At 42.0% G+C, this 23,881-nt stretch overlaps 1 protein-coding gene across 2 annotated transcripts in view; it reads left to right on the top strand.

Annotated features, from left to right (window-relative positions):
• HAPLN1 (hyaluronan and proteoglycan link protein 1) overlaps window positions 1–23,881 on the top strand; it is a 134,966-nt gene that overhangs the window by 87,904 nt on the left and 23,181 nt on the right. For both annotated transcript variants that reach the window (XM_030193357.1, XM_030193356.1), the window contains exon 4: window positions 20,983–21,285. In XM_030193357.1, the coding sequence (XP_030049217.1) occupies window positions 20,983–21,285 (303 nt within the window). The remainder of the gene's footprint in view (window positions 1–20,982; window positions 21,286–23,881) is intronic.

The following is a 23,881-nucleotide window of genomic DNA, read 5'->3' as shown; positions in this document are numbered from 1 at the left end:
ATCATGGGGGTTTTTCTACACCTTTTTTGTTGGTGCTGGAAAAATCTTCACAGACCCAGCAAGAGAATAAATTGTTTATGCAGTGATATTACCTGTCACTGGCAGAATTATAGCTCTGATGAACTTTCTTCCCTTTCCTTTCCCTATTAGGAGGGAGGATTTAAGGAATCAGTTATTATAATGAAAGGTGGTGTGTTTGTTTGTTTTTTTCTTGAAGGAAATTTTGCAGGACTGTAAAGCCTGGAGCAGATTTCAAACCTCTTGTCATTTAGTTTTCCCACTTGCCAGGACCCTAGCAGCTAGGGAGGTCCTCAGACCAAGGGGCCCTTTTACAAAGGTGTATAGAAAAATGGCCTGCGGTATTGTAGACACATGTTTTGGGTGTCCGCAGAATCATTTTTCAGTGCACCTGTAAAAAATGTCTTTTTAACATTTTTGCCAAAAATGGATGTGTGGCAAAATGAAAATTGCCGCACGTCCATTTTGGGTCTGACATCTTACCACCAGCCATTGACCTAGCGGTAGGGTCTCATGTGGTAAACAGGCAATAATTGTCTATGTGCATAGAATGCCGATTATCGCCAACGCTTCAGAAAACAAAAATATTTTCCGCCGCGCGTAGTGGACATGTGTCAAAAATTACAAGGGCCACACAGTAGCCAGGCGATAACTCAAAATTGATGCGCATTGGGCACGCTTAGGCACCTAACCTGCTTATTTTCGAACGAGAAGGCCAGTCATCTTCTGACACAAATCGAGAGATGGCTGGCCTTCTCCTAAAGCTGTCCAAATTGGTATAATCGAAAGCCAATTTTGGCCAGCTTCAACTGCTTTCCATCACGGAGCCAGCGAAAGTTCAAGGGAGCGTGTCTGCAGTGTACCGAAGGCGGGACGGGGGCATGGTTAAGAGATGGCCGGCTTCGGCCGATAATGGAAAAAGAAAGCCGGCCCTGACAAGCATTTGGCCGACTTTACTTGGTCCCTTTTTGTTCACGACCAAGCCTCAAAAAGTTGCCCCAACTGACTAGATGATCACTGGAAGGAATGGGAGATGACCTCCCCTTACTCCCCCAGTGTTCACCAACCCCCTCCCACCCAAAAAATAAAAATAAAAAACATTTTTTTGCCAGCCTCTATGCCAGCCTCAAATGTCATACCCAGCTCCATCACAGCACTATGCAGATCCCTGGAGCAGTTTTAGTGGGTGCAGTGCACTTCAGGCAGGCAGACCCAGGCTCATCTCCTCCCTACCTGTTACACTTGTGATGGTAAATGGGAGCACTCCAACCCCCCCCCCCAAAACCCACTGTACCCACATGTAGGTGCCCCCCTTCATCCATAAGGGCTATGGAAGTGGTGTACAGTTGTGGGTAATGGGTTTTGGGTTTTTTTGGGGGGCTCAGCACCGAAGGTACGGGAGCTATGCACCTGGGAGCAATTTGTGAAGTCCACTGCAGTGCCCCTTAGGGTGCCCGGTTGGTGTCCTGGCATGTGAGGGGTACCAGTGCACTACAAATGCTGGCTCCTCCCATGACCAAATGCCTTGGATTTGGCCGGGTTTGAGATGGCCGCCATTAGTTTCCATTATCGGCGAAAACCAATGGCGGCCATCTCTAACGCCAGCGATCTCTAAGGGCGGCCCAAATGTTGAGAATTGGCTGGCCCCGATCGTATTATCGAAACGAAAGATGGCCGGCCATCTTGTTTCGATAATACGGTCGGCTATGGCAGTTTACGGGGCCAACATTAGAGATGGCCGCCCTTATAGATGGCCGGCCCCGTTCGATTATGGCCATCCACGTGGCTTAGTAAAAGGGCCCCCTAATGCCTTAATAGCCTGTTAGCTGGGTTCTACTTCATACTGAATCTTAAAAATAGCTAACAATACAATTAAGACTGTCGGGTTTCAGTCATCACACAGATATTGTCCTGTGGTGTGGGTAAACCAGGGGCTTCAGGGAACCCCTACCCACCTAATATAATTAAGAGGAGAGGAAGAAAGCTGATTTATTATACCATTTTTACTGGCATTGCATCTAGTTAAGTATTTTACCCAAGGCTGAGGAAAGCAGCCCTCACAGCACGATAGCAGTGCCTTGGCAGATCCCCGAGGACAACAGCTTATCTCCAGCTGTCAGTAGACTCACCATCTACAGAGTCCCAGGTACAAAAGAGGTCATCAAAAGCATGTGAGTATAGTTCCTTTATTGTAATCAGCACTGCTACTACATGTGTTTAGGAGCAAAGATGTGATCTGTGAACAACAGTCAAAGTTCTCTGTGGAGTTAAGGAGATTGTCTGCATTGAGCAGTTGGAGCCTCTGCTGAAGAGATACCTGTTTGACTTAAATTGAAGTATATCACTAAAACAAAAAAAAGTGGTTCAGAGCACTATCTAGCCGTGTGGTGTCAGTTTTTCAAGAAGAAGAGCATGTGAAATGTAACAGCCTTTTTCCAGCCTCCTGAAGAAGTCTCCAGTCCCAGCTCACACCTCAGACAACAAATATTATGTACTTGGCCCCCTCTCATACTCTGAAAAGAATACTAGGCATGAGCCTAGGGTGACCTCATAGTGACCAGGGCTTACATAAGGAGTGAGTGAAAATCCGCCGGCCCACCCAAGGAAAAAGGCAACAGAATTTTCAAAACAATAAAAGATAATATTGAGCAATATCCACAAACAAGAAAAACAAGAGAGGGATACATAAACACGATAGAAAATGCAAAGTGATAGTTCAGGAGCCATACAGAGATTGAAACTTGCCACAGGAATTGTTAAGAAGAGGTGAACCTAAGGATCTCAGATTGATAGTTGACTATGGACAAGATGTTTCACATCAAGCATACTGAAAAATGGTAAAACAGAGACATGCAGATTTTACAGACTGCACTGGAAATGGTCATACAAGTTGTGGCTGACTGTCAGAAGGCCTATAAACAAAGAGGCCTAATAAAGTAGCACAGCTCATTCACTGGAAACTGTGCAAATGCTATAACATTGGGATCATGACCCCAAGACAATTGTGGAGAATAATGAAGCTAAGACATTTCCATTTCAACTGATAAAAAGCTCAGTGCAAGTAATCTGACTTTAATGCTACAGGAGAAAAATATAAAAGCAGTACTGGTAATAGTAGTGTCGACTAAGCAATTACTCTGTACAATGTATAGGAAAACAGGAGATCCTCAAGCACCAAGAAAGGTAATCAGTGGCAGAGAAAATTACTCAAAAATATACAGAAATAGTCCCAAATACATTGTATGCTGGTATTTCCCCTGTAACCTTTCCCAATCTGGGGACCCCTCACAGTGACAATGTTTTGCTATGTGACAAATGGAGGTGGGGCACTTTTTATAAAGGTGGTTAATAAATCCCAATAAATAAACTTAAAGGAGATAACATTGGCTTTTGCAGTTTTAACTTTCTGGGAATTTAGGATTCCAGATTGGGACCAGTAAAACTAGGAGACTAGAATTGGCACCAAAATCTACTGTCGTAACCCCTACCCAGCGTATCAGTCCAGACCTGATGATATTTCTGAACCACAAATTTCTGATTCTGAAGGGGTTGTTGAGAAACAATCAAATAATGGCAGAGCAGAAAAAAAGCATTGAACAGTTACAGTCTCTTAGTTTATGCTTAGATGCTCCCTTACAGGTGAAAAAATCCCTCCTCTTTGTTTTCTCCAAAAAAAAACCTTGGTCTGAGATTAGCTGTGGTCTCAGGCACAGTGCTCTCTTTTTGTCTAGCCTCCTTGCCCAAATCCAGGGAACATCCACTGCATTCACTCCTTCTTTTCTAGAGTTAGTGTTCCAAAGTTGCTTAAGAACATAAGAATAGCCATACTGGGTCAGGCCAATGGTCCATCTAGCCCAGTATCCTGCTTCCAACAGTGGCCAATCCAGGTCAGAAGTACCTGGCAGAAACCCAATTAGTAGCAACATTCCATGCTACCAATTCCAAGGCAAGCAGTGCCTTTCCCTATGTCCACCTCAATAACAGACTATGGACCTTTCCTCCAGGAACTTGTCCAAACCATTTTTAAACCCAGATATACCGCTGTTACCACATCCTTTGTCAACAAATTCCTGAGCTTAACTATTCTTTGAGTGAAAAAAATATTTCCTCCAACTTGTTTTAAAAGTATTCCCATGTAATTTCGTTGAGTGTCCCCTTGACTTTGTACTTTTTGAAAGAGTGAAAATTTGATTCAGTTTTCCAGTTCTACACCACTCAGGATTGTATAGACCTCAATTATATCCCCCCTTAGCTGTCGCTTTTCCAAGCTGAAGAGCCGTAACCTCTTTAGCATTTTCTCATATGGAAGCAGTTCCATGTCCTTTAACATTTTGGTCACTCTTTTTTGAACCTTTTCTAATTCTACTACATCTTTTTTGAGAGACAATGGCATCCAGAATTGAATGTAATATTCAAGGTGAGGTTGCACCATGGAGTGATACAGAGGCTTCCTTTCTTTCTCCTTCACTTTTTTCTTAGCAGTGGAGCACTGACTTATCCAGCCACTGGTACCCTCTCCTTCTAGTTTGCTTGTTCAATAACACAGATGTGCACCTTAATGTTACAATGGCTTGACCAGCCAAGGACTCCTTTTCTCTTTTTTTGTGGTACAAAGGCAAAGAAAAACAAAAAAATAAAGATTACAGTGGAACTGGGATTTTATAAAGGGGTTTCATCCTACTATTACCTCATTGGTCAGGAAAGCCTTCCCATTGTTCTGGAAATTGCAGGAGCATAAACTGGAGTGGAGGAGTGGCCTAATGGTTAGTACAGTGGGTTGGGGAACTGGGTTCAAGTCCCACTGCTGCCTGATGGTCAGCAGTGGATTGAGATTCTGGGGAACCAGGATTAATTCCCTCTGCAGCACCTGGTGACCCTGGGCAAGTCACTTAACCCTCCATTTAACAGGTCATAGTAGAGTACACTAATAAAGTCATTAGAGGTATCTCCTAAATAAGAATACCTATACATATTACAACCTATGAACTCCAGAAGGAAACTTGTTGGTACAATGAAAATGCTAAGGTGAGTTATAACAGAAAATATGAGATACTGGGAAGGGGAGGCCATACCAAAAAGATTTTCCCATCCTCTTGATCTCACAAAGAACTGAATATTAAGCTTACCAGAGTTTTCATTTCCTGGTTTAAGTAAAACCCAGAACAGAGACAGTGCTGCTTGCTTTGAGAGTCAAAGTTTGTAGGCAGCTAAGGCCAAAATCTGGAGTGGATCCCTTTGAACAAGGTCAGTGAAACCCACAGGAAGTTTAGTAATTGACTTAGCCCCTCTATAACAACGTGCATAGATTTTTGAAATGCCCATGATCCGCCCATTCCATGCCCATTGGCATGCCTCCTTTTCAGGTATGCGACTTAGTATTTATGTGTATCGCGTTACAGAATACGCTTAGACAGTTGTGTGTGTAAATTCTAATTAATACCAATTAGTGTCAATAATGCTTGTTAATTGGCAATTATCAGCACTGACTGGATTGTTAACTAATTAAGTTGTGCATGCAAATCCAGATTATGACTAGATTTGTACCTGCAAGTTAAATCGCGCTATATACATTCTGGAGAATAACTTACAGAATGCTGTAAATGACACACACTTGCCGTATTTAGGAGCTCGTAGTTATGCCAGTTCTATGGCTGCTGTAAATGCAGGTACCAAAACTTTAGGTGCACCAGTGCTGGGATATGCCAGTATTCTACAATGGAATCTAGACAGGGCCGCCGAGAGACATAGCCAGGCCCGTGGCAGAACCGGACCGCCGCAAGCTGTCCCCTCAAATCGCCACTGCTCCCCTACTCGCATCAGTGCTCCCACCCACCGCCCCCTTACATTTCTGTCTTTGCCTCCAAGGGCCCGGAGCCGACAAGCCACTTCCTGCATGCCTGCTCCCACGGTCTGTCCTTTCTTGCTCCTGTCTGTGCTGGGAGTCAGGACCTGGATGATTGCATTAATGCGATATTGCACTAATGCAATCATCCAGGTCCTGGGCGGCACACAGGACCAGGCAGCAAAAGGAAGCTTGCTGGGCCTCTCCTTTGAGGCTGGACCCCGGGAATTTTGCCCCCAACTCCCCCTCTCAGCGGCCCTGAATCTAGGTACCCATATGTCGCTACAGAATAGGCTTTCATTGTGCATGGCATAAGGACACCTAAAATGAGAGTTTAAAGATTTAAAAGCACTGGGTTTCTAATTCCCTGAAGCAGTGGTTTTGTACCTTGAAACAGGGCCGCCAAGAGGGGGGGCAGGGGGGACAAAATTCCCCGGGCCTGGGCCTCCAAGGGGGGCCCGGCACCGGGGTCAGGCCGCCGGCGCTGCAGTTCCCAGTCTTACCTGCCTGCCTCCTCGGCTCTGGGCCCCCTGCATTCGAAGCAGCAGTCACAGATCGCCTCCCTTTGGGCCTTCCCTCCCTGTATCCCGCCCTCGCAGAAACCGGAAGTTACATTAGACGAGGGCGGGACACAGGGAGGGAAGGCCAGAAGAGAGGCGATCTGCGACTGCCGCTTTGAATGCAGGGTCCCGGAGCCGTGGAGGCAGGCAGGTGAGACCGCGGACTGCAGCGGCGGGGGGGAGTGACGGGGGGTGGCAGCGGTGGGGGGGCGGAGGCGAGGTGGCCTTGCCCCGGGCCCGGCCTAGTCTCTCAGCGGCCCTGCCTCGAAACATGTTGGAAATGAATTTACAACATATACCATACATCTTTAATTGCTAAAAAAAAGTTAAATGCTTTATTTAATAAATTAAAAAGTTGGACTGGCAAGAGTTTATTTGCTCTGTTCAAGGAAGGATTTTTTGGCCTATGATAAGATACTGAGTAAGTGAAGAGCTTTAAAAAAGTAAAAGCTCTATCCTGCTCACTGAGACTTTTTTTCCTCCTCAATTAATATATGTCATAATACTTAAGTGGCAAAACTGTATATAGTGAAGGCATTTTGAGGTGAATTATAGATCTTCATTGTGCCATTGCACAACTTGTCATTTGTTGTAAGCATTTGCATATTAGCAATAGATCTTGTTTTTAACTGTTTGACAGTGATCTCCAACACTTAAGCAATGGGAAAAAGTTTTTTGCTATGGAAGCAAACAGGCATGGGTATCTATCTCAAAACTTAAATATCAAAAATGAAACAGATACCTGTATAATATTTTTTCAATTCATAAATACAAAATATTTCAATCCTAAAGTTTTAGAGTTTTAGAGAATCAGAGATTCCTGTAGTTAAAGAAGGTCAAAGGACTTTCCCAGGGGTAAAACCTTGAGTATGTCCAGGCCTACAAACTTTTCTCAAAGGGGGTCTTTTACTAAAGCTTAGCTCGAGTTATCTGCAGCAGGGCCCATAGGAATAAAATGGGTCCTGCTGTAGATAACTCAAGCTAAGCTTTAGTAAAAGACCCCCAATGTCTTTCTGTTCTCACAATTCATCATCATAATCTCACTTAATTTTTCCATCTGTTGCCTAAGTTAAGTACATTCCCCCAGACTCTCTATAGCGCGACTTAAATTGCATGCACAAATCCGTTCATATTCTTTCTAAACGTATTCTGTAACATGATGCATGTAAATTCTAAGTCTCATAGTTGAAACTGGGCATGGTCATGGGCATGGAATGAGAGGGTCGTGGACATCTCTTAAATCTATGCACATTGTCATAGAATATACCCTGTCCGTGCCTAATTTAGGCATGGGGATTTACACCGAGTTTTATTTGGCGTAACTGTCTCCAACTAAATTTAGTTACGCAGATGAGTGCTTGGTGTATTCTATAATCTGTGTGGAAATTTAGGCTTATTCTATCAAGTATGCCTAAATTTAGGTGCACTATATAAAATACTTTTCTTTGGCACAGATTTTTCAGGCGCCATATATAGAATCTAGCCCATTTTCCTTACTTTTCTAACCTATGACTCTAAATCCATTTGCAAAATTAAGACTTGTGTAAAAAAATATTCAGGGTGATACTGAGCCCACAGTTGTGATTGTCTGCAAAGGCGCTGACTGCTGTGGGCACAAAATGACCTTGGTAGTCAATGTTAGGCCTAAACCAAATGCTGGCATTGAATATCCGGGTCTTTGGTGGCCGCTGGAACTTATCCATGTGCCAGTCAATACTTAAACTGCTGTCAAGCTAACTGCCTAGAAAAAGATAGGACAGTCTTTCTGCTGTGTCCTAACTTTATCTAGGCAATTACCTGGTTAGTAGACTTAAAATCACCACTACCAGTTAAGCCTTGCCGCCACCTGACTCTCCTTCTCAGACCACTCTGGCACTAATTGGATAGTGATGATGTAGTCTGTGCTGACATTCAATGACACTTTACAGGGATTTATTGATACTTAATGCTGAAGAAGCACTGAAGTGAAACAAAGCACTTCCTTAGAGCATTGCCGATACAGCTGACTCAGTCAATGCTAAGCTAAGCTAAGTTATCCCTTTCCAATATCTATGGAGATATAATTAAATGAATACAAAAATAACTTGATTTACAAAACACAAGATATAAAATTAAAAAAAAAGAAAAAATATATAAAAGATTATGGTAATTAGCTATATGCCTAATAAAATATCTCTTTAGGCAAAAGCACTACTGAAGTCTTTTCCTCTATATTCACAATGAAACAAGTTTAGACTTATAATTGTTTGGTTTGGCCCAGCTACTAGTGCCATTTATTGAATAGCGCTGAGTGCACATTTTGTGACACTCAAATTTGGGCACCATTTACTGTATCTAGTCTTCTATGCATATAGTTATGTAGTGACATGTGTTTATAAGGACATGTGTTTATAAGGAAGGTTATATCGGAGGGAATTCTGTAAACAACACCTAAACTTGGGTGCCAAAAAAAATTTTGTGCTACGGGCCTTATTTTATAAAGGTTATGCTCCTAAATTTATGCTCCTAAATTAGGAGCATATTCTATGCTCCAAAATAGATTATGCACCTAATTTATGGCTTCTTTTACTAAGCGATGATAAGCACAACGCAGGCTTTCTGCTTACTATACAGCCCAGTGGTACTTCCAACCCCTAGCACACCGTCATTTCCGGCACTACAAACATTTATTTATTTTTGTAATACCGGAGTGTACTCTGTGGTAATTTGGCAGTGCCACGTTCTGCCCGGTTACCACCGGGTTAACACGGGGGCCCTTACCGCCACCTCAAGGGTTCTCCCCCCCCAAAAAAAAAAAAATGGCTGGGTGGCAAGTGCTTTACTTGCTGCCCGGCCATTTACTGTAGGAAAGTGAGACTTCCCTTTTACCAGCTGCCAAAAAGGGGGTCAGGTGCACGTGTAAAACATGCACCGACGCCAACCTCAGTCCCCTTTTGCCACAGCTTAGTAAAAGGGGCCCTCAGGAGCATAAATTATGCTCCTAAATTAGGATCATACATTTTAGGAGCATAACATTTATAGACTAAGGCCCTAAATGCTATTCTATAGAAAATAGTATAATGAACAAGGGGGTCCTTTTACTAAGCTGTGGTAAAAAGTAGCCTGCGGTAGTGTGGGCACATGTTTTGGGCACACGCTGGGCCATTTCTTACTGTTGCTGGGAAAAGAGCTTTTTTTGTAATGTGCCAGGAAATGGGAATATGCTGAAATTAAAACTATTTACAGCCTGAGCCCTTACCACCACCCATTGACTTAGCACTAAGGGCTCACAAACTACCCACATGGTAGCCATGCAGTGCACGCCAACTGCTGATTACTGCTGGGAACACACACACACACACCCCCGCAGTAGAAAATAGAAAATTATTTTCTACTTTAGGATTCAGCGGGCGCCAAACTCAGAATTACCACCTGCTGCATGCACTAGCCCAGCAATAGTGCCGATTTGGCACATGCTACCCGTGTGTTAGCCCTCCCGCATCTTAATAAAAGGGCCCCAAGTTGCACACAAAAATGTGTTTGAAAGGGTCAGGAATTCAATATGGGACAAAAAATTATCAGGGGTAGTTACTAAGCTGTGGTTCCACTAGGAAGAGTTATGAACCCAGCTGCTGATGGAGCAGGAACAGTCAGGGATTGCTTTCAGCCTACCCACAATCCACCATGGAAACACAGGGAGAAGAAGGAGAGGATTTGTGTTGAGGGAATTAGTTGGGCACTGGATCTGTAGGTTGCAGATTGGACAAGGCAGTTGTGAATTGGACTGTATCTGGAGAAAAGAAAATGCCAGATTATCTTTCCATGAATAATACCACTTGTAAAGTTTAGCACAAGCTATGTTCTTTATTTTGCATAATAATGAATTACTTTGCATGTATTTACATATTTGGCATCTCATTATTACTTAACCCTCACTGTGCAAAACTTGCATTAAAGACAAAAATCTATTATTTTGTCACTTACCCCCTGATTCTGTAAAAGTTGGCAGAAATTGCACATGCAAATTTAGGCATGTTCTTGATTTGTGTGCACGATTTAATTGAATAACAAGCCAATTAGTGCCAATAATTGGCTTTTTAACAAGCAATTAATGGCACCAATTAGATTGAATTGGTACAAACACACGTAAAGATAGGTACAGGGTTCACTCCTAAAATGTATGCGCGTTCACAAAAAGGGGGTGTGGAAATAGGAAGGTTATGGGCATCTTGGGGTGGAGCAAGGGAGTGGTTTTGAGTTATACATGTAATCACAGAATAATGGAGCTACACAACTTTCCACTTAAGCGTGTATTGTATAAACCATGCCAAGGTGCAACTTATAGAATACTGCTTAAGCGAGGTTTTTTGGCACCAATTTTTTTAAGCGTCATTTGCAGAATTCACCCCTTAATGTACATCCTGACGGCATGTTAATAGTTATCATCCTGTATCTTAGACTACAATCATGATTCTTCCCATGCTCGTGGCAGTCATTTGTAAGAAAGAATTTCTTCTACAGCAACTATGATCTCTTGTGCTTTATAGAAATAATATATAAACACTGTAATTGGTAGCAGATAACAAGCATCAGAGCAATTTTTCCTTACCAACTGTGTTTCAGTAGACCCTGTCTCACCTCTGTTCCAGACTGATGCTTCTTTGAAGCTATTCCGCTTGTCAAAATAAATAGGATTTTCTCTAATCTAGATTTCACCATATTATACTACAAACTCAACTCATAAGGAGATCAATTATTTTATACTAGGATGGGCAATGACAGAAATACATCTTTTTTCTTATAGGTTAACAGCAGTTCTGCTCAGCACAAAATATAGAGAAAATGTGGTTATCAAAACCTATTTATAGGCAAGGCGAACCTGTTAGGGATGGACAGGCCAATTTGGATTAAATTATAAACCTTCAGAATCTTCACAGTCAGGTTAGGTTCTGAAATTGCTAAAAAGGCTGCAAATGGGCTGAGGTAATAAGCCTATCTAAGAAGTTATACACAGCTCCTGCTGTCATTTCAGAAGCTGAGAGGTTTGAGGGTACACAGACAGAGATCTGCAGAAAAAGCAAGGCACAAAGAAAGAAATGTGCGGCAGGGCCAATCCTAGGGTCTCTGGCGCCCCCCTGCAGACTATGAGTTGGCGCACGCACGCGCGGCGCCCCCCCTGCATCTCCTTTCTCTCTTCTCCCACCCTGCCCCTGTCCAGCGATTCTCCTTCGCCCTCATCTCCCTCCCATTTATGGCCACCTGCCCGCCCTCTTCTCACCCCCCCCCCAACATCCCCCTTTTTCTTCCCTGCGTGGTTTAAGTCTTTTTTAAATTTACCTCCGTCCCAGCAGCCACGTCATTTGAAAGCCCTGCCCCGTCTCTAGCCTTCCCTCCCTTCGTGAGTTTGTTCCCTCAGAGTCCCGCCCTCGAGGAAATGACATCAGAAGGCGGGACTCTGCGGAACGAACTCATGAAGGGAGGGAAGGCTAGAGACGGGACAGGGCTTTCAAATGACGCGGCTGCTGGGACGGAGGTAAATTTAAAAGATTTAAAGCCCCAAGGGCGGCACGGTATGGTGGCGCAGTGCTGCAGTGGCACCCTTGAAGGCAGGCGCCCCCTGCGGTGCTTACCCCGCTTACCGGGTTTGACCGGCCCTGATGTGAGGGTTGGAATTGAAAGCAATTTAACTGGCCAGAAATGGCTCCTGGGTAGTTAAATCACGTGCTCTAGGCCAACTAGTTATTTTCAGTAGCACTTAACTGGTTAGTACCCCTAAAAATGTGCACGTAGCACCAATGTCAAAACCAGCTATTTTGACATAGTTCTAGGGGTGAAGTCAGCACTTGGCCAATTAAATGGCGATATTCAGCACGCCTTATATAGCATAGTGATTAGCACGGATCCTGCACCTAACTTTTGCACACCAGATTTATGCCTACTAAAACTTGATGTAAATGTGTAATTAGGTAGTATTCTGTAATTTCTACATGCAACCTTTCAGATTGCCCTGACACACCCATGGTCACACCCCCTTTTGAATATGAGCCATGCGAATTAGGTGCTGTGCCGTATAGAGCACGCATCCAGATACACGTGCTAATTTTCAAGAATGTCAATTACCATGAATAATTGGTTGTTAGCACCCAATTATTGATGGTTCAGCACTCATTAGCAAATTTATTTGTGTGTTGATCTTGGAAGCACATCCAAATTTGAACGTACAACTGTGGCCACCATATACAGAATCCAGGGGCCAGTTGATTGGACATTTATATTTATAGATAAAAATAAAAGGGCCAGATTCTATGTAAGTTGCCTAAAAAATCCATTTCCAACTAAGTGTATTCTATAAGCGGTGCCTATATTTAGGCATGGAGTATAGAATACACTTAGTTGATATCTCAGCACCTAAAACTACAGACTTCCATTTACACCAAAGAAAATGTGGCATAAAACCTTGTGCGTAGATTTATGTGCACTGAGCCATATTCTATAACTTAAGGGTGTAAATTTTAGAATGCCCATGAAACGTCCATTTCCACACCCATCGCCATGCCCATTTGAACTGTGTGCTTTAGAATGTAGGCACAGATCATTACAGAATATGCTTAGTGAGTTGTGCACTTAAATTCTAATTATTGCCAATTAGTGCTCATTAATGATTGTTAAGTGCTGTTATCAACACTGATTTGCTTGTTAAGCCAATTAAGTTATGTGCATGGTTATAGAATACCCTTGGATTTCAGTGTGGAATGCTAGGCGTGATATATAGAATCCAGGGGGAAAATGTCTTTGAGGATTTGGTGTTCCAATTTGGTATTGCTATATTAATATTTTATAAAGGTGACCTATGCACTTCTGTGCCTTTATAACATAGTGTCCCCAACAGTTCCCACAAAAAGCTACAGCTGATCTGCATTGTGGTAACCATGCAGCGCACGCCAGCATGGGTGCACTGCAGGTTACCGCTGGGAACACCCCTGTGGTAGAAAATAGAAAATTATTTTCTACCACAGGCATACGAACTACCCCGGCTGTAGTGCCGATTGAGTGTGCGCTACCCGCACGTTAGCTCTCCCTTTGTAAAAGGGCCCCTCAGCAAGTTGTGCATGTAAATTCTAATTATTGCCAATTAGTACTCATTATTACTTGTTAAGTGCTGTTATCAGCGCTCATTAGCTTCTTAAGCTTGTGAAGTTACATATGTTGTTATAGAATCTGCCTGTATTTTGGCACGGATCTCTAGGCGCTCTACATAGAATCCAGGAGATAAGTGATCATATTTAGTGGAGATAGCCGGCAATCTCACGCTGAATATTAGCTCTTAGCCATCTAAGCGTTATTTAACCAGTCCAGTTAAATAGCACTGAATATCGGGCTCAATATATTCAACTGCTGTCTGGATAGTGGGCAATGCTGAATAGCCCTTTAGAGCGGGTAGTGCTGTCATTATTTGCATCATGGTGATATTCAGTCTTCTATTTGGAGAACTTAACTGCATAAAGTTAGGACAGATTTTTTGCTGTCCTAAATTATCCACATAACCTGAATATCGCCACTCTCCAGATAGCTTTTGCCTCTGCCCACATTCGGTCCCCATACTACCCCAGCACTAATGGATTTTAGTGGCCCTATCCAGAGAGTACTACTGCGGGATAATATGGGATATAAATGTCACAAATAAATAAGTAAATAAAATATTAACAGTATAGGAAAATAACCTGGCCTGAACTGGAAAGTGGTTGATTTTCTAATTTGCCTTATATTTTGAAAAGAGTTCCTTACGACGTCATTACATTTTAAGTACGGGCTTGCGAATATAAATTGAATAGCTAAAATGACTGGCTGACAACAAGCGCACATTTTAATGTTATTTGAGATGGTATATTTACTTCTAAATTAAGAAATTGGACTGTTTTGGGATTTTGTTCTCTGCATCCCCTGCTCAGTTAATGCATTGTTATTATCATATCTGTCCCGATAATTTTCTCTCTCTAACCTGCATTAGACTGACAAGAGGTATGTGCTAAAAATAACTAGAATGTGAAAATTATAGTTGTTATGCATTCATTAGCATGGGAAATCACACAGTCTCCAGAACTTTTCCAACCAGGTTATTATGTTGTCCTTTAACTAATAGATACACATAGCTCATATACAGTATTTTTACTTTTTCATTATTTTTAACATTACACTTTACTTTGGACAGTGTCAGCACACTCTCACAGTCCTCGTGGCAGTCCTGGCCCCCTCCCAGTAACCTCCCAAAGCTGGATTCAGTGCAGTGTTCCTTCGTAGTCTCAGCAGCACATTGCGAAGGGGATATTGGCAGCCACTGGAGAGGTAGCAACAAGGAATGATAGCTATGAAGGAGGAGTAGAGCTGGCTGGGAAGGGTGTAGGGTCCAGTAATTTCCTTTACACACAGAATGCAATACATATTGCTTAGGCCAGTGTTTCTCAGCTCTCTCCTGAAGCCACACCTAGCCAGTCACTTTTCAGGATTACCACAAGGAATAATTATTACGATTTATTTACTGCCTTTTTGAAGGAATTCACTCAAGGCAGTGTACAGTAAGAATGGGTCAAAAATGAGCAATAGGCAATTACAGCAGTAAAAAAAATATTCAAATAACACTACAATGTATGGCATAGTCAGTGCGTTTTTTTCTAGCATAAAAGGTGCCGGTACTCAAAAGCCAGACCACCCTTCAGGGGTGGGGTGATCACTGAGGGACCCACCCCATAATAGCCAGGCCCCCTGCAACCAGTCACAGAATCTATGACAAGGCAGAAATGGTGTGTAGGGCCTGAGCTCTTTCATTAAAACTTGGGGACCATGGGTTAATTTTAGCAGACAATAAAAAAGGTGCCGGTACTCAGTACTCCCAAGTACTCCCTCAAATAAAAAAAGCCCTGGGCATAGTATACTACTTACAATGTCAACACAATATGTAATAGAACATTATAATTGATAGTGAAGGGTAAAGCAAAGATGTAACATATGGACAGGTAAAGTAGGAAGAGTTAGAAACTAAGGTGACTTATCTAAAGAAAGTTGCACATGAGGTCAGAGAGATGGTTAAATATTATCTCAGCTAGGGTAGGAGTGAATAAACATGTCCTGAGATAAATCTGCATACAGTGAGTCTCCAATATATGCAGGTATATCTCATGCACATTCATTGAGGATATCCTGAAGACCTGACTGGCTGCGTGTGCCCCAAGAACCGGGTTGAGAAACAATGGCCTGCACAGTATCATCTAAGATCTAGATCTAGAGACTAAGGGGTATCAGGTTAATGAAGGTTTGGATAAGTTCCTAGAGGAAACGTCCGTATTCTGCTATTGAGATGGACATGGGGGGAAGCCACTGCTTGCCCTGGGATTGGTAGCATGGAATGTGCTATTATTTGGGTTTCTGCCAGATACTTGTGACCTGGATTGGCCACTGTTGGAAACAGAATACTGGGCTAGATGGACCATTGGTCTGACCCAGTATGGCTATTCTTAAGTTCCTAAGTAAATTATTTATACAATTTCCAGGGTAAATAGCCAGATCAAATCCCTCTGCTGTGTTCCTTCCATGTATGCTGGGGGGACGGCATTGTCTGAGCAATATTTATGATTCCTGCATTTTGTATCCTTCTGACTGCAGGATTCTACTCCTCTAAGTCCTAAATAAAACAACTCAAGTGCCTCTAGGATTATAATTGTCAATCATTCCTCCTTGTGAAATGTCAGACATGAGGCTTGCTGAAAGAGAATGGTTTGTGCCACTGTTTACAGACTGATCTCTTCACATGGATTAGCAAGAATCCAAATTGAAGATTGAAGCCTAATATGGAGATCAGATTTGCATTGTTCTTGAGATTAAATCTTACTCACCCATTTGCCGAATTTCATCATTGTATGCACAGAAATTACAACAGAGAAAAGTAATGTTTAAAAGTTCCTCCAGCAGGCTATTAAAATCATTAAGGACCTAACTTTTTTATAAAGGTTTGTAGCCTATGCTTCAGGAGCCTATTAACATTAACAGTAGATTAATATTCCGCCATATACCTTGAGGTTCAATGCAGATTACATGATTAAAGAAGTAGGACATTACCTGGGAGTACAATCCTTCAGAGTTGTCTTGTTTCACTTGGAGAAATGGTAAGAATAGTGATTCAGATGGATTTTATCTCTTCCTTTGAAAGACTTGTAGATCTCCAGTCACATAAAAAGATGCAGTTGGCTATCTGAGGCACACTTAACTGTGTAACACTTGGTTATGTTGCAGTATCAAATGGTGTTATAATAAGGTAAAACCATACAAGTCAAATATTAACACCCAAGCATAGCAATGTTCCACAATGATGAAAACAGACATTTTAAGGCATACTTCATACTTGTAAATGTTATCATTTTAAAATTTGTTGTGGAGAAAATGGAGACCTCAGATTCAAAGGAACCAACCTCTGCCACTTCAAGCTTTGTTTAAAAAAAATGCCAGTGACCAGTTTATTTGATTAGTCTCAAAAAGAAAACTCCTTTTAAATATAATGTGCAAAACTTAAATGTGATTTCAAAATGATGTAATATTTAAATGGTGACAAAAACTTCCAAAAAGTATATAAGTCCAAAAAAAGAGACAGCACTTAAGTTCAACGGACCACTGTTTCACCTATTGCGGCTTCTTCAGGAACTCGTACTGTTATTGCATAGATTATATCGGTCACCAGTTCTTTGTAAACACTTTTCTGTAAAATAAACAAATTTGTTAACTTCAGGAACTTCACATTTAAGTCTTTACCTCAAACTCACGGTACATATACTTCTTGCGGTTTCCTCCCTCAATCAAATATGGCACTCATGTGTCACATGCCAACTTGTCAATATTTAAAGTCTCCATGACATCACTTCCTGTGCATGAAAAATCCTTTAAAAAGCATTTTTAATGAAAAAAATTGATTCAAAAAATTCAGATATTTTATAGTGTACACTGCAGAAGAAGTCAGTCACACGCCAACTTCCGGTGTTAAACTTTCCTGATGTCACTTCCTGTACAGAAGTGTTTACAAAGAACTGGTGATCAATACAATCTATGCAATAAAAGCACGAGTTCCTGAAGAAGCCGCAACGGGTGAAACGGTGGCCCTGTTGAACTTTTTTTGCACACTTAACTGTCACAATAAGACATAGAGCTCAATAAGCAAGTTCATTGGAAGCACACTTAAGCAACATAGTTGCATGCAAAAGTGATGTAGTTGTCAATCTGACACACACTAAAGAGATGAACGCTAAAGTGACGAAGTTGCCGATGTGATGCACATTTAACTGTCACACGCTAAAGTGACATACACTGAAATGACCAATAATGCTTGCTGCACAATTCACCCAATATCACTGTCGTTGAAAAGAAGCAAGTGTGAATCTTAGACACGGCAATACAAAAAGACAGCCATATTGAAAACAACCATTTGGAATAAATCACAAAACATACATTTTTGAACATTGAAGCTGAGCAGCTGTCAAAAACCTGCAGTTGCAGTTCCTGTAGTCAATGGTGGCCTTGGAATAATATCAAAAGACCTGGAACAACATCTGAACACACTAGGTATTGACAAAATCAGCATCTGTCAACTACAGAAGGCTAAATTATTTGGAACTCGTGGTATCCTGTGCTGAAACCTCTGAATATCCAAGGCTTTTGGGAAGGATGCAATATTTGTGTGAAACCCAGTCAAGAGCATCTGGCAGGTTTTATGAAACCAAGATAATAACAATAATAATGATTCTTGTTACACTTGAGAGTTTCTCTACAGCTCTTTATTTTTTTGTTACATTTATACACCGTGCTTTCCCACTCATGGCAGGCTCAATGCGGCTTACATGGGGCAATGGAGGGTTAAGTGACTTGCCCAGAGTCACAAGGAGCTGTTCCTGAAGTGGGAACTGAACTCAGTTCCTCAGGACCAGAGTCCACCACCCTAACCACTAGGCCACTCCTCCACTCATAGTAACATAGTAACATAGTAGATGACGGCAGAAAAAGACCTGCACGGTCCATCTAGTCTGCCCACGATAAACTCATGTGTATACCTTACCTTGATTTGTACCTGTCTTTTTCAGGGCACAGACCATATAAGTCTGTGCAGCAGTATTTCCCGCCTCCCAACCACCAGTCCCGCCTCCCATCACCGGCTCCGGCACAGACCCCGTATAAGTCTGCCCTCCCCCATCCTAGCCTCTCAACCGCCAACCCCTCTTCCCCCCGCCACCCAATTTCAGCTAAGCTTCTGTGGATCCATTCCTTCTGCACAGGATTCCTTTATGCCTGTCCCACGCATGCTTGAATTCCGTTACCGTTTTCATCTCCACCACCTCCCGCGGGAGGGCATTCCAAGCGTTCACCACCCTCTCCGTGAAGAAATACTTCCTGACATCTTTCCTGAGTCTGCCCCCCTTCAATCTCATTTCATGTCCTCTCGTACTACCGCCTTCCCCTCTCCGGAAAAGATTCGTTTGCGGATTAATACCTTTCAAATATTTGAACGTCTGTATCATATCACCCCTGTTCCTCCTTTCCTCCAGAGTATACTTGTTCAGGTCAGCAAGTCTCTCTTCACTGACATATACCTCAAGAGTACTATACAACCTGTTGGTTATGCAAATAAAATTCCTGACAGTAAATGATCTTTACTAGATATCTATAAATATGCTTAAAACATTATAGATAAAAAAGCAATCCAAAAATAAAATAAAACAGAATCACAGTTAAATTAAAAAAAATTAGGGGTCCTTTTACAAAGGTATGTTAGCGTTTCTAGTGTCTGCTAAATGCTAGAGACGCCCATAGAAATATATGGGTGTCTCTAGTATTTAGCACATACTTATTTTTAGTGTGTGCTATAAATGCTAATGCATCTTTGTAAAAGGACTCTTCTATTCTTTTGAAAAGCAAATGAGGTATATAGACAATAGCACAACTGCTGGAAAAAAAAGTAAAAAGAACAAATATCTATAATACCGTTATAATGCAAATTTACAAAAATACTCATCTGGCACAGTAGTAACATTTTGCCAAGTTCCTGGCATTGATATCCCCTACCCTACCCTTTGAAATACATGAGGATGATAAGCACTGTTCCCTCTAACCTGAGCAGGAGTCCTCCATCTACAGTCCTGCTAGTGGGTGGTGCTGTTTCATTATCATATTTTCAATAGTAAGGAACAGGCAAGGTCTGCAGGGCTCTGGGGAACCTGCCTGTCTCTAACCTTTGAAAACATAATATTGAAACACCACCCCCCACTGGCAGCAATGCTGCTGGAGGACTCCTGCTCAGCTTAGAGGGAACAGTGATGATAAGATCCTTTCCCCACAGTTGGGACAATTCTATAACTGGGCACCTCCAATTAGACACCCTGAGGACATATAATAAGAGCCTGTTCAATAAAGTAAGCACCTACTTTCCTTTATAGAATAGGAGTGTAACTGGGCATTAACATGCCTAACGTGTAGGGGTTCATGTTTATGCGAGCAATAGAGCTGCTGTAAATGCTCATTCCTAAGGGAGACAAGTAGGCAGACAAGTTGCAATGTCTTATAAGCTACATATGTAAGTGGGAGCCATACTCATGGCATGCCCATGCTGCAGGTCCATCTATATTCCCTTGCAAATATGTGACCGTCTCTGGGAAAAGGTGACTACAGTAGCAGATCCAAAATGTTCAGAATGGCCGATTTTTCATATCATGGGTCCATAAGTAGTCAGTAAAAGTTGCATTTTTGAATTTCTGTAACTTTTTGATTTTTTTCACATAAAAGGATGGGTCATATTACAAATTGATTGCTCAAACAGAATTCATAAAAACCTCATTTTTTGTTTCTGGAGACTGTAGTCACCTTTTGCAATAAATTATTACATAGGTGCTATGGAAGTCAAAAGAGTATTTGCAAAATACTGTTTAGGTACCATGCTAGCACTTATGTGCTTATCTGTACACATACTCACATCATTTTCTAGTATTCTAAACACTGACATGAGTAACCCACATGTAAATGTGAGTGCCTAGGTTCTAAAATTGCCCTGAAAGTTACATGCCACTCTGAAACACTTGAAGGACCACTGATTTAGTGGCCCTTTTACCAAGCTGCATTAAAAATGGCCCTGCGCTAGCAACAGGGGCCCTTTTTGTGCGCACTGAGGCCCTTTTTACTGCAGCGGGGAAAAAAGGCTGAATAAAGGCATGGCCATGCAGTATAATTTCTCTTACAGCATGGCCATGCCGGGGGGGAAGCACTTACCGCCACCCATTAAGGTGGTATTAAGGGCTCCCATGCTAACCAGGTGGTAACTGGGTAGCGCACGGCACTGCCTGATTACCGCAGGATTAGCGGCAGTGGTATCTCCAGATTAGCATGCAGTAAGCCTGCATTGGGGTTATTGTCACTTTGTAAAAGTGTTAAATTGTAAATTTTGCAAAAGTCTTTTTCTTTGGATGCCTTGGATACACTTGACCCTTTTAAGTGTTTTCATTAATCTAAATATTGACTTGTTTCACAACTTGTATTACATTTTCTCTCTCATTGCTGTAGGTGTTGTTTTCCCATATTTTCCACGATTGGGTCGCTACAACCTGAACTTTCATGAAGCCCAGCAAGCCTGTCAAGATCAGGATTCAATCATCGCCTCAGTTGATCAACTGTATGATGCATGGCGGTCTGGGCTGGACTGGTGTAATGCAGGTTGGCTCAATGATGGATCCGTGCAATATCCCATCACCAATCCCAGGGAAGCCTGTGGAGGCAGGAATGCTGTCCCTGGGATCAGGAATTATGGTTATCGGGACAAAGATAAAAACAAATATGATGCCTTCTGTTTCACATCGAACTTCAAGGGTAAGAATTTGAAATTGATTCTAACTCAACCTCCATAAACAATATAACAGCAGTGACCCATCTAAACACAGACAAAAATATTAATAATTATGGTCTAACTCATTGGAGAAACCAGTTTGTTGAAACATGTGTTGGTAGTTTTACAAGTTCCTAAAATCACATAGTCTAAGAATATTGAAGTTTTGTTTTAATTATAACAATTTAAATTTAATGCAATTGTTTGAGTTAATAATGTGTACTGTATCTGAATAGGTTATTTTGTTGCACTGATTGAAATATTGCCAACAGATGATATCCAAGTGGGAAAAAGTTGTTTGTATTTATCTATACCTGAAAAGTGAAATGCAGTGTTGTTGGACCAATAGGATGGATGTCATCAATAAATCACTATGGGCTCCTTTTACTAGGCTGCAGTGGGTAACCCTGTGGAAATGGCGCTGGGGGTGGAACTTCTGCTGGCACCTGCGTTGGACCGGCAGTAGTTTCGAATTGCCACGCAGCAACCCTGTAGTAAAAGGGCCCTTTTATTCACAGGTTAACTTGCGCAGAAAATGTGCGCAGAAGTTTTCTAAGAGAAAGAATGTGTATGTTTCCCTTTAAAAAAAATCACCCTACAGAAAGTACACACACATTTAAACCAGCTACTTAGCAAGCACAGATTTCAGATGAATATTTTATAAATTATTCCCTGGATTCTATATATACCGGTCAATATGTTAAACTCTTTTACCAACCAGGAACAGCTCCTGGCTAGTTAAATAGCCAAACTCGGCTCACTGTTAATATTCAGTGCAAGATAGCTGGCTATCTTGGCTGAATATTACCGCTTAACGGCTAGCTTGGTCTCTGGCTATGTCGCATGACATAGCCGGTTAGTTCCAATATTCATTGGCTAACCAGCTAAGTTTAGCAGCCAGATAGACCTGCGTAAATATCTTTGACCGCTATAACTTAGCCAGTCAGCTGATGAATCTCGACTTAGTTGGCTATGTTTGTAGCGTCAAAACCACACGGAAATTCAATGTTGGTCACCGGATACGGCCCCGGCATTGAATTTCTGGGTTTGTCACCAACTGCAGGAGTTAGCTGGGCTCCCTCCCATAGTCTCAATATCGGCCTCATAGTGCCTAGATTTGCATGCCAAAATTTGGACACGCTCCCGAAATGCGCATGCTAATGAGCCAATTGACATCAATAATTGGGTGCTAAAAATCAATTATTGATGTTATTGGCATCCATTCAAATTTGCATGTGCATCTGGCTGCATGCTATTCTGTAAGACATGGCACCTAACTCCAATAGTATGTAACTGAAAAAGGAGGAAGGGCATTCTAAAAAGTTAAGTGTGTTACAGAATACTGTCTCAGCATGCCTAATATGGGTGCTAGAATTTACACCAGGTTTCAGCAGGCGTAATTCAGGTGCCAAACATTAAGCATGAAAATCAGCGGTATGCATAATTTTATAAAGGGTGTGTACCCTTTATAGAATTGTGTTTAGTGCTGATTTTTCTCCAATGCTTATTTTTGGACACCATTTATAGAATTCCTCCCTATATAGCTGTACTTTAGTTCTCTACCTCATCCCCAAGAATATCTCCACTGTATGCACTATAAATTTAGGTGCATATACCTGAGTAAGATTATAAAAGACTAAGGGGTAAATTCTATAAGTAGCACCTAAATATCAGCACCAATAATGTGACACACTTTGGGCCAGATTGTATATATGGCGCCTAAAAATCTGCACAGTAAATATTTCTCTCTAAGCATATTCTATAAGTGATGCCTAGACTTAGGCACGGTATATAGAATATGCTTAGTTGATATCCCAGCACTTAAAACTACACAAATCCATTTACACCAATGAAAATGTGGTATAAATCTCTGCACATAGATTTATGTGTACTGGGCCATATTCTATAATAACACACATAAATTTTGGAATGCCCACGAAACACACATTTCCCCACTCTTTTGAACTACGCACTTTAGAATGTAGGCACAGTTCATTACAGAATCCATGTGGAGGGGCATAATCGAACGGGGACGACCATCTCTAAGGGCATCCATCTCTAAGGATGTTCCAGCGAAGGGGCAGGGAAACCCGTATTATCGAAACAAGATGGACATCCAACTTTTGTTTCGATAATACGGTTGGGGACGCCCAAATCTCAACATTTATGTCGACCTTAGAGATGATCGTCCTTAGAGCTGGTCGTCCCTGGTTTTTGGCGATAATGGAAACCGAGGACGACCATCTCAGAAACGACCAAATCCAAGGCATTTGGTCGTGGGAGGAGCCAGCATTCATACTGCACTGGTCCCCCTGACATGCCAGGACGCCAACCGGGCATCCTAGGGGGCACTGCAGTGGACTTCCTAAATTGCTCCCAAGTCCATAGCTCCCTTCCCTTGTGTGCTGAGCCGACATGCCCCCAAGAACTTTGGTCATCCCCATGATGGAAAGCAGTTGAGGACGCCCAAAATCGGCTTTCGATTATGCTGATTTGGGCGACCCTGAGAGAAGGACGCCCATCTCCCGATTTGTGTCTTTTGAAAATACTCCTGATTGAGTCATTTTTTACCACTGCTGG

The sequence above is a fragment of the Microcaecilia unicolor genome, chromosome 2, assembly GCF_901765095.1.
Source record: "Microcaecilia unicolor chromosome 2, aMicUni1.1, whole genome shotgun sequence".
Classification (NCBI taxonomy): Eukaryota; Metazoa; Chordata; class Amphibia; order Gymnophiona; family Siphonopidae; genus Microcaecilia; species Microcaecilia unicolor.
This window is presented reverse-complemented; position numbering and strand designations above follow the sequence as displayed.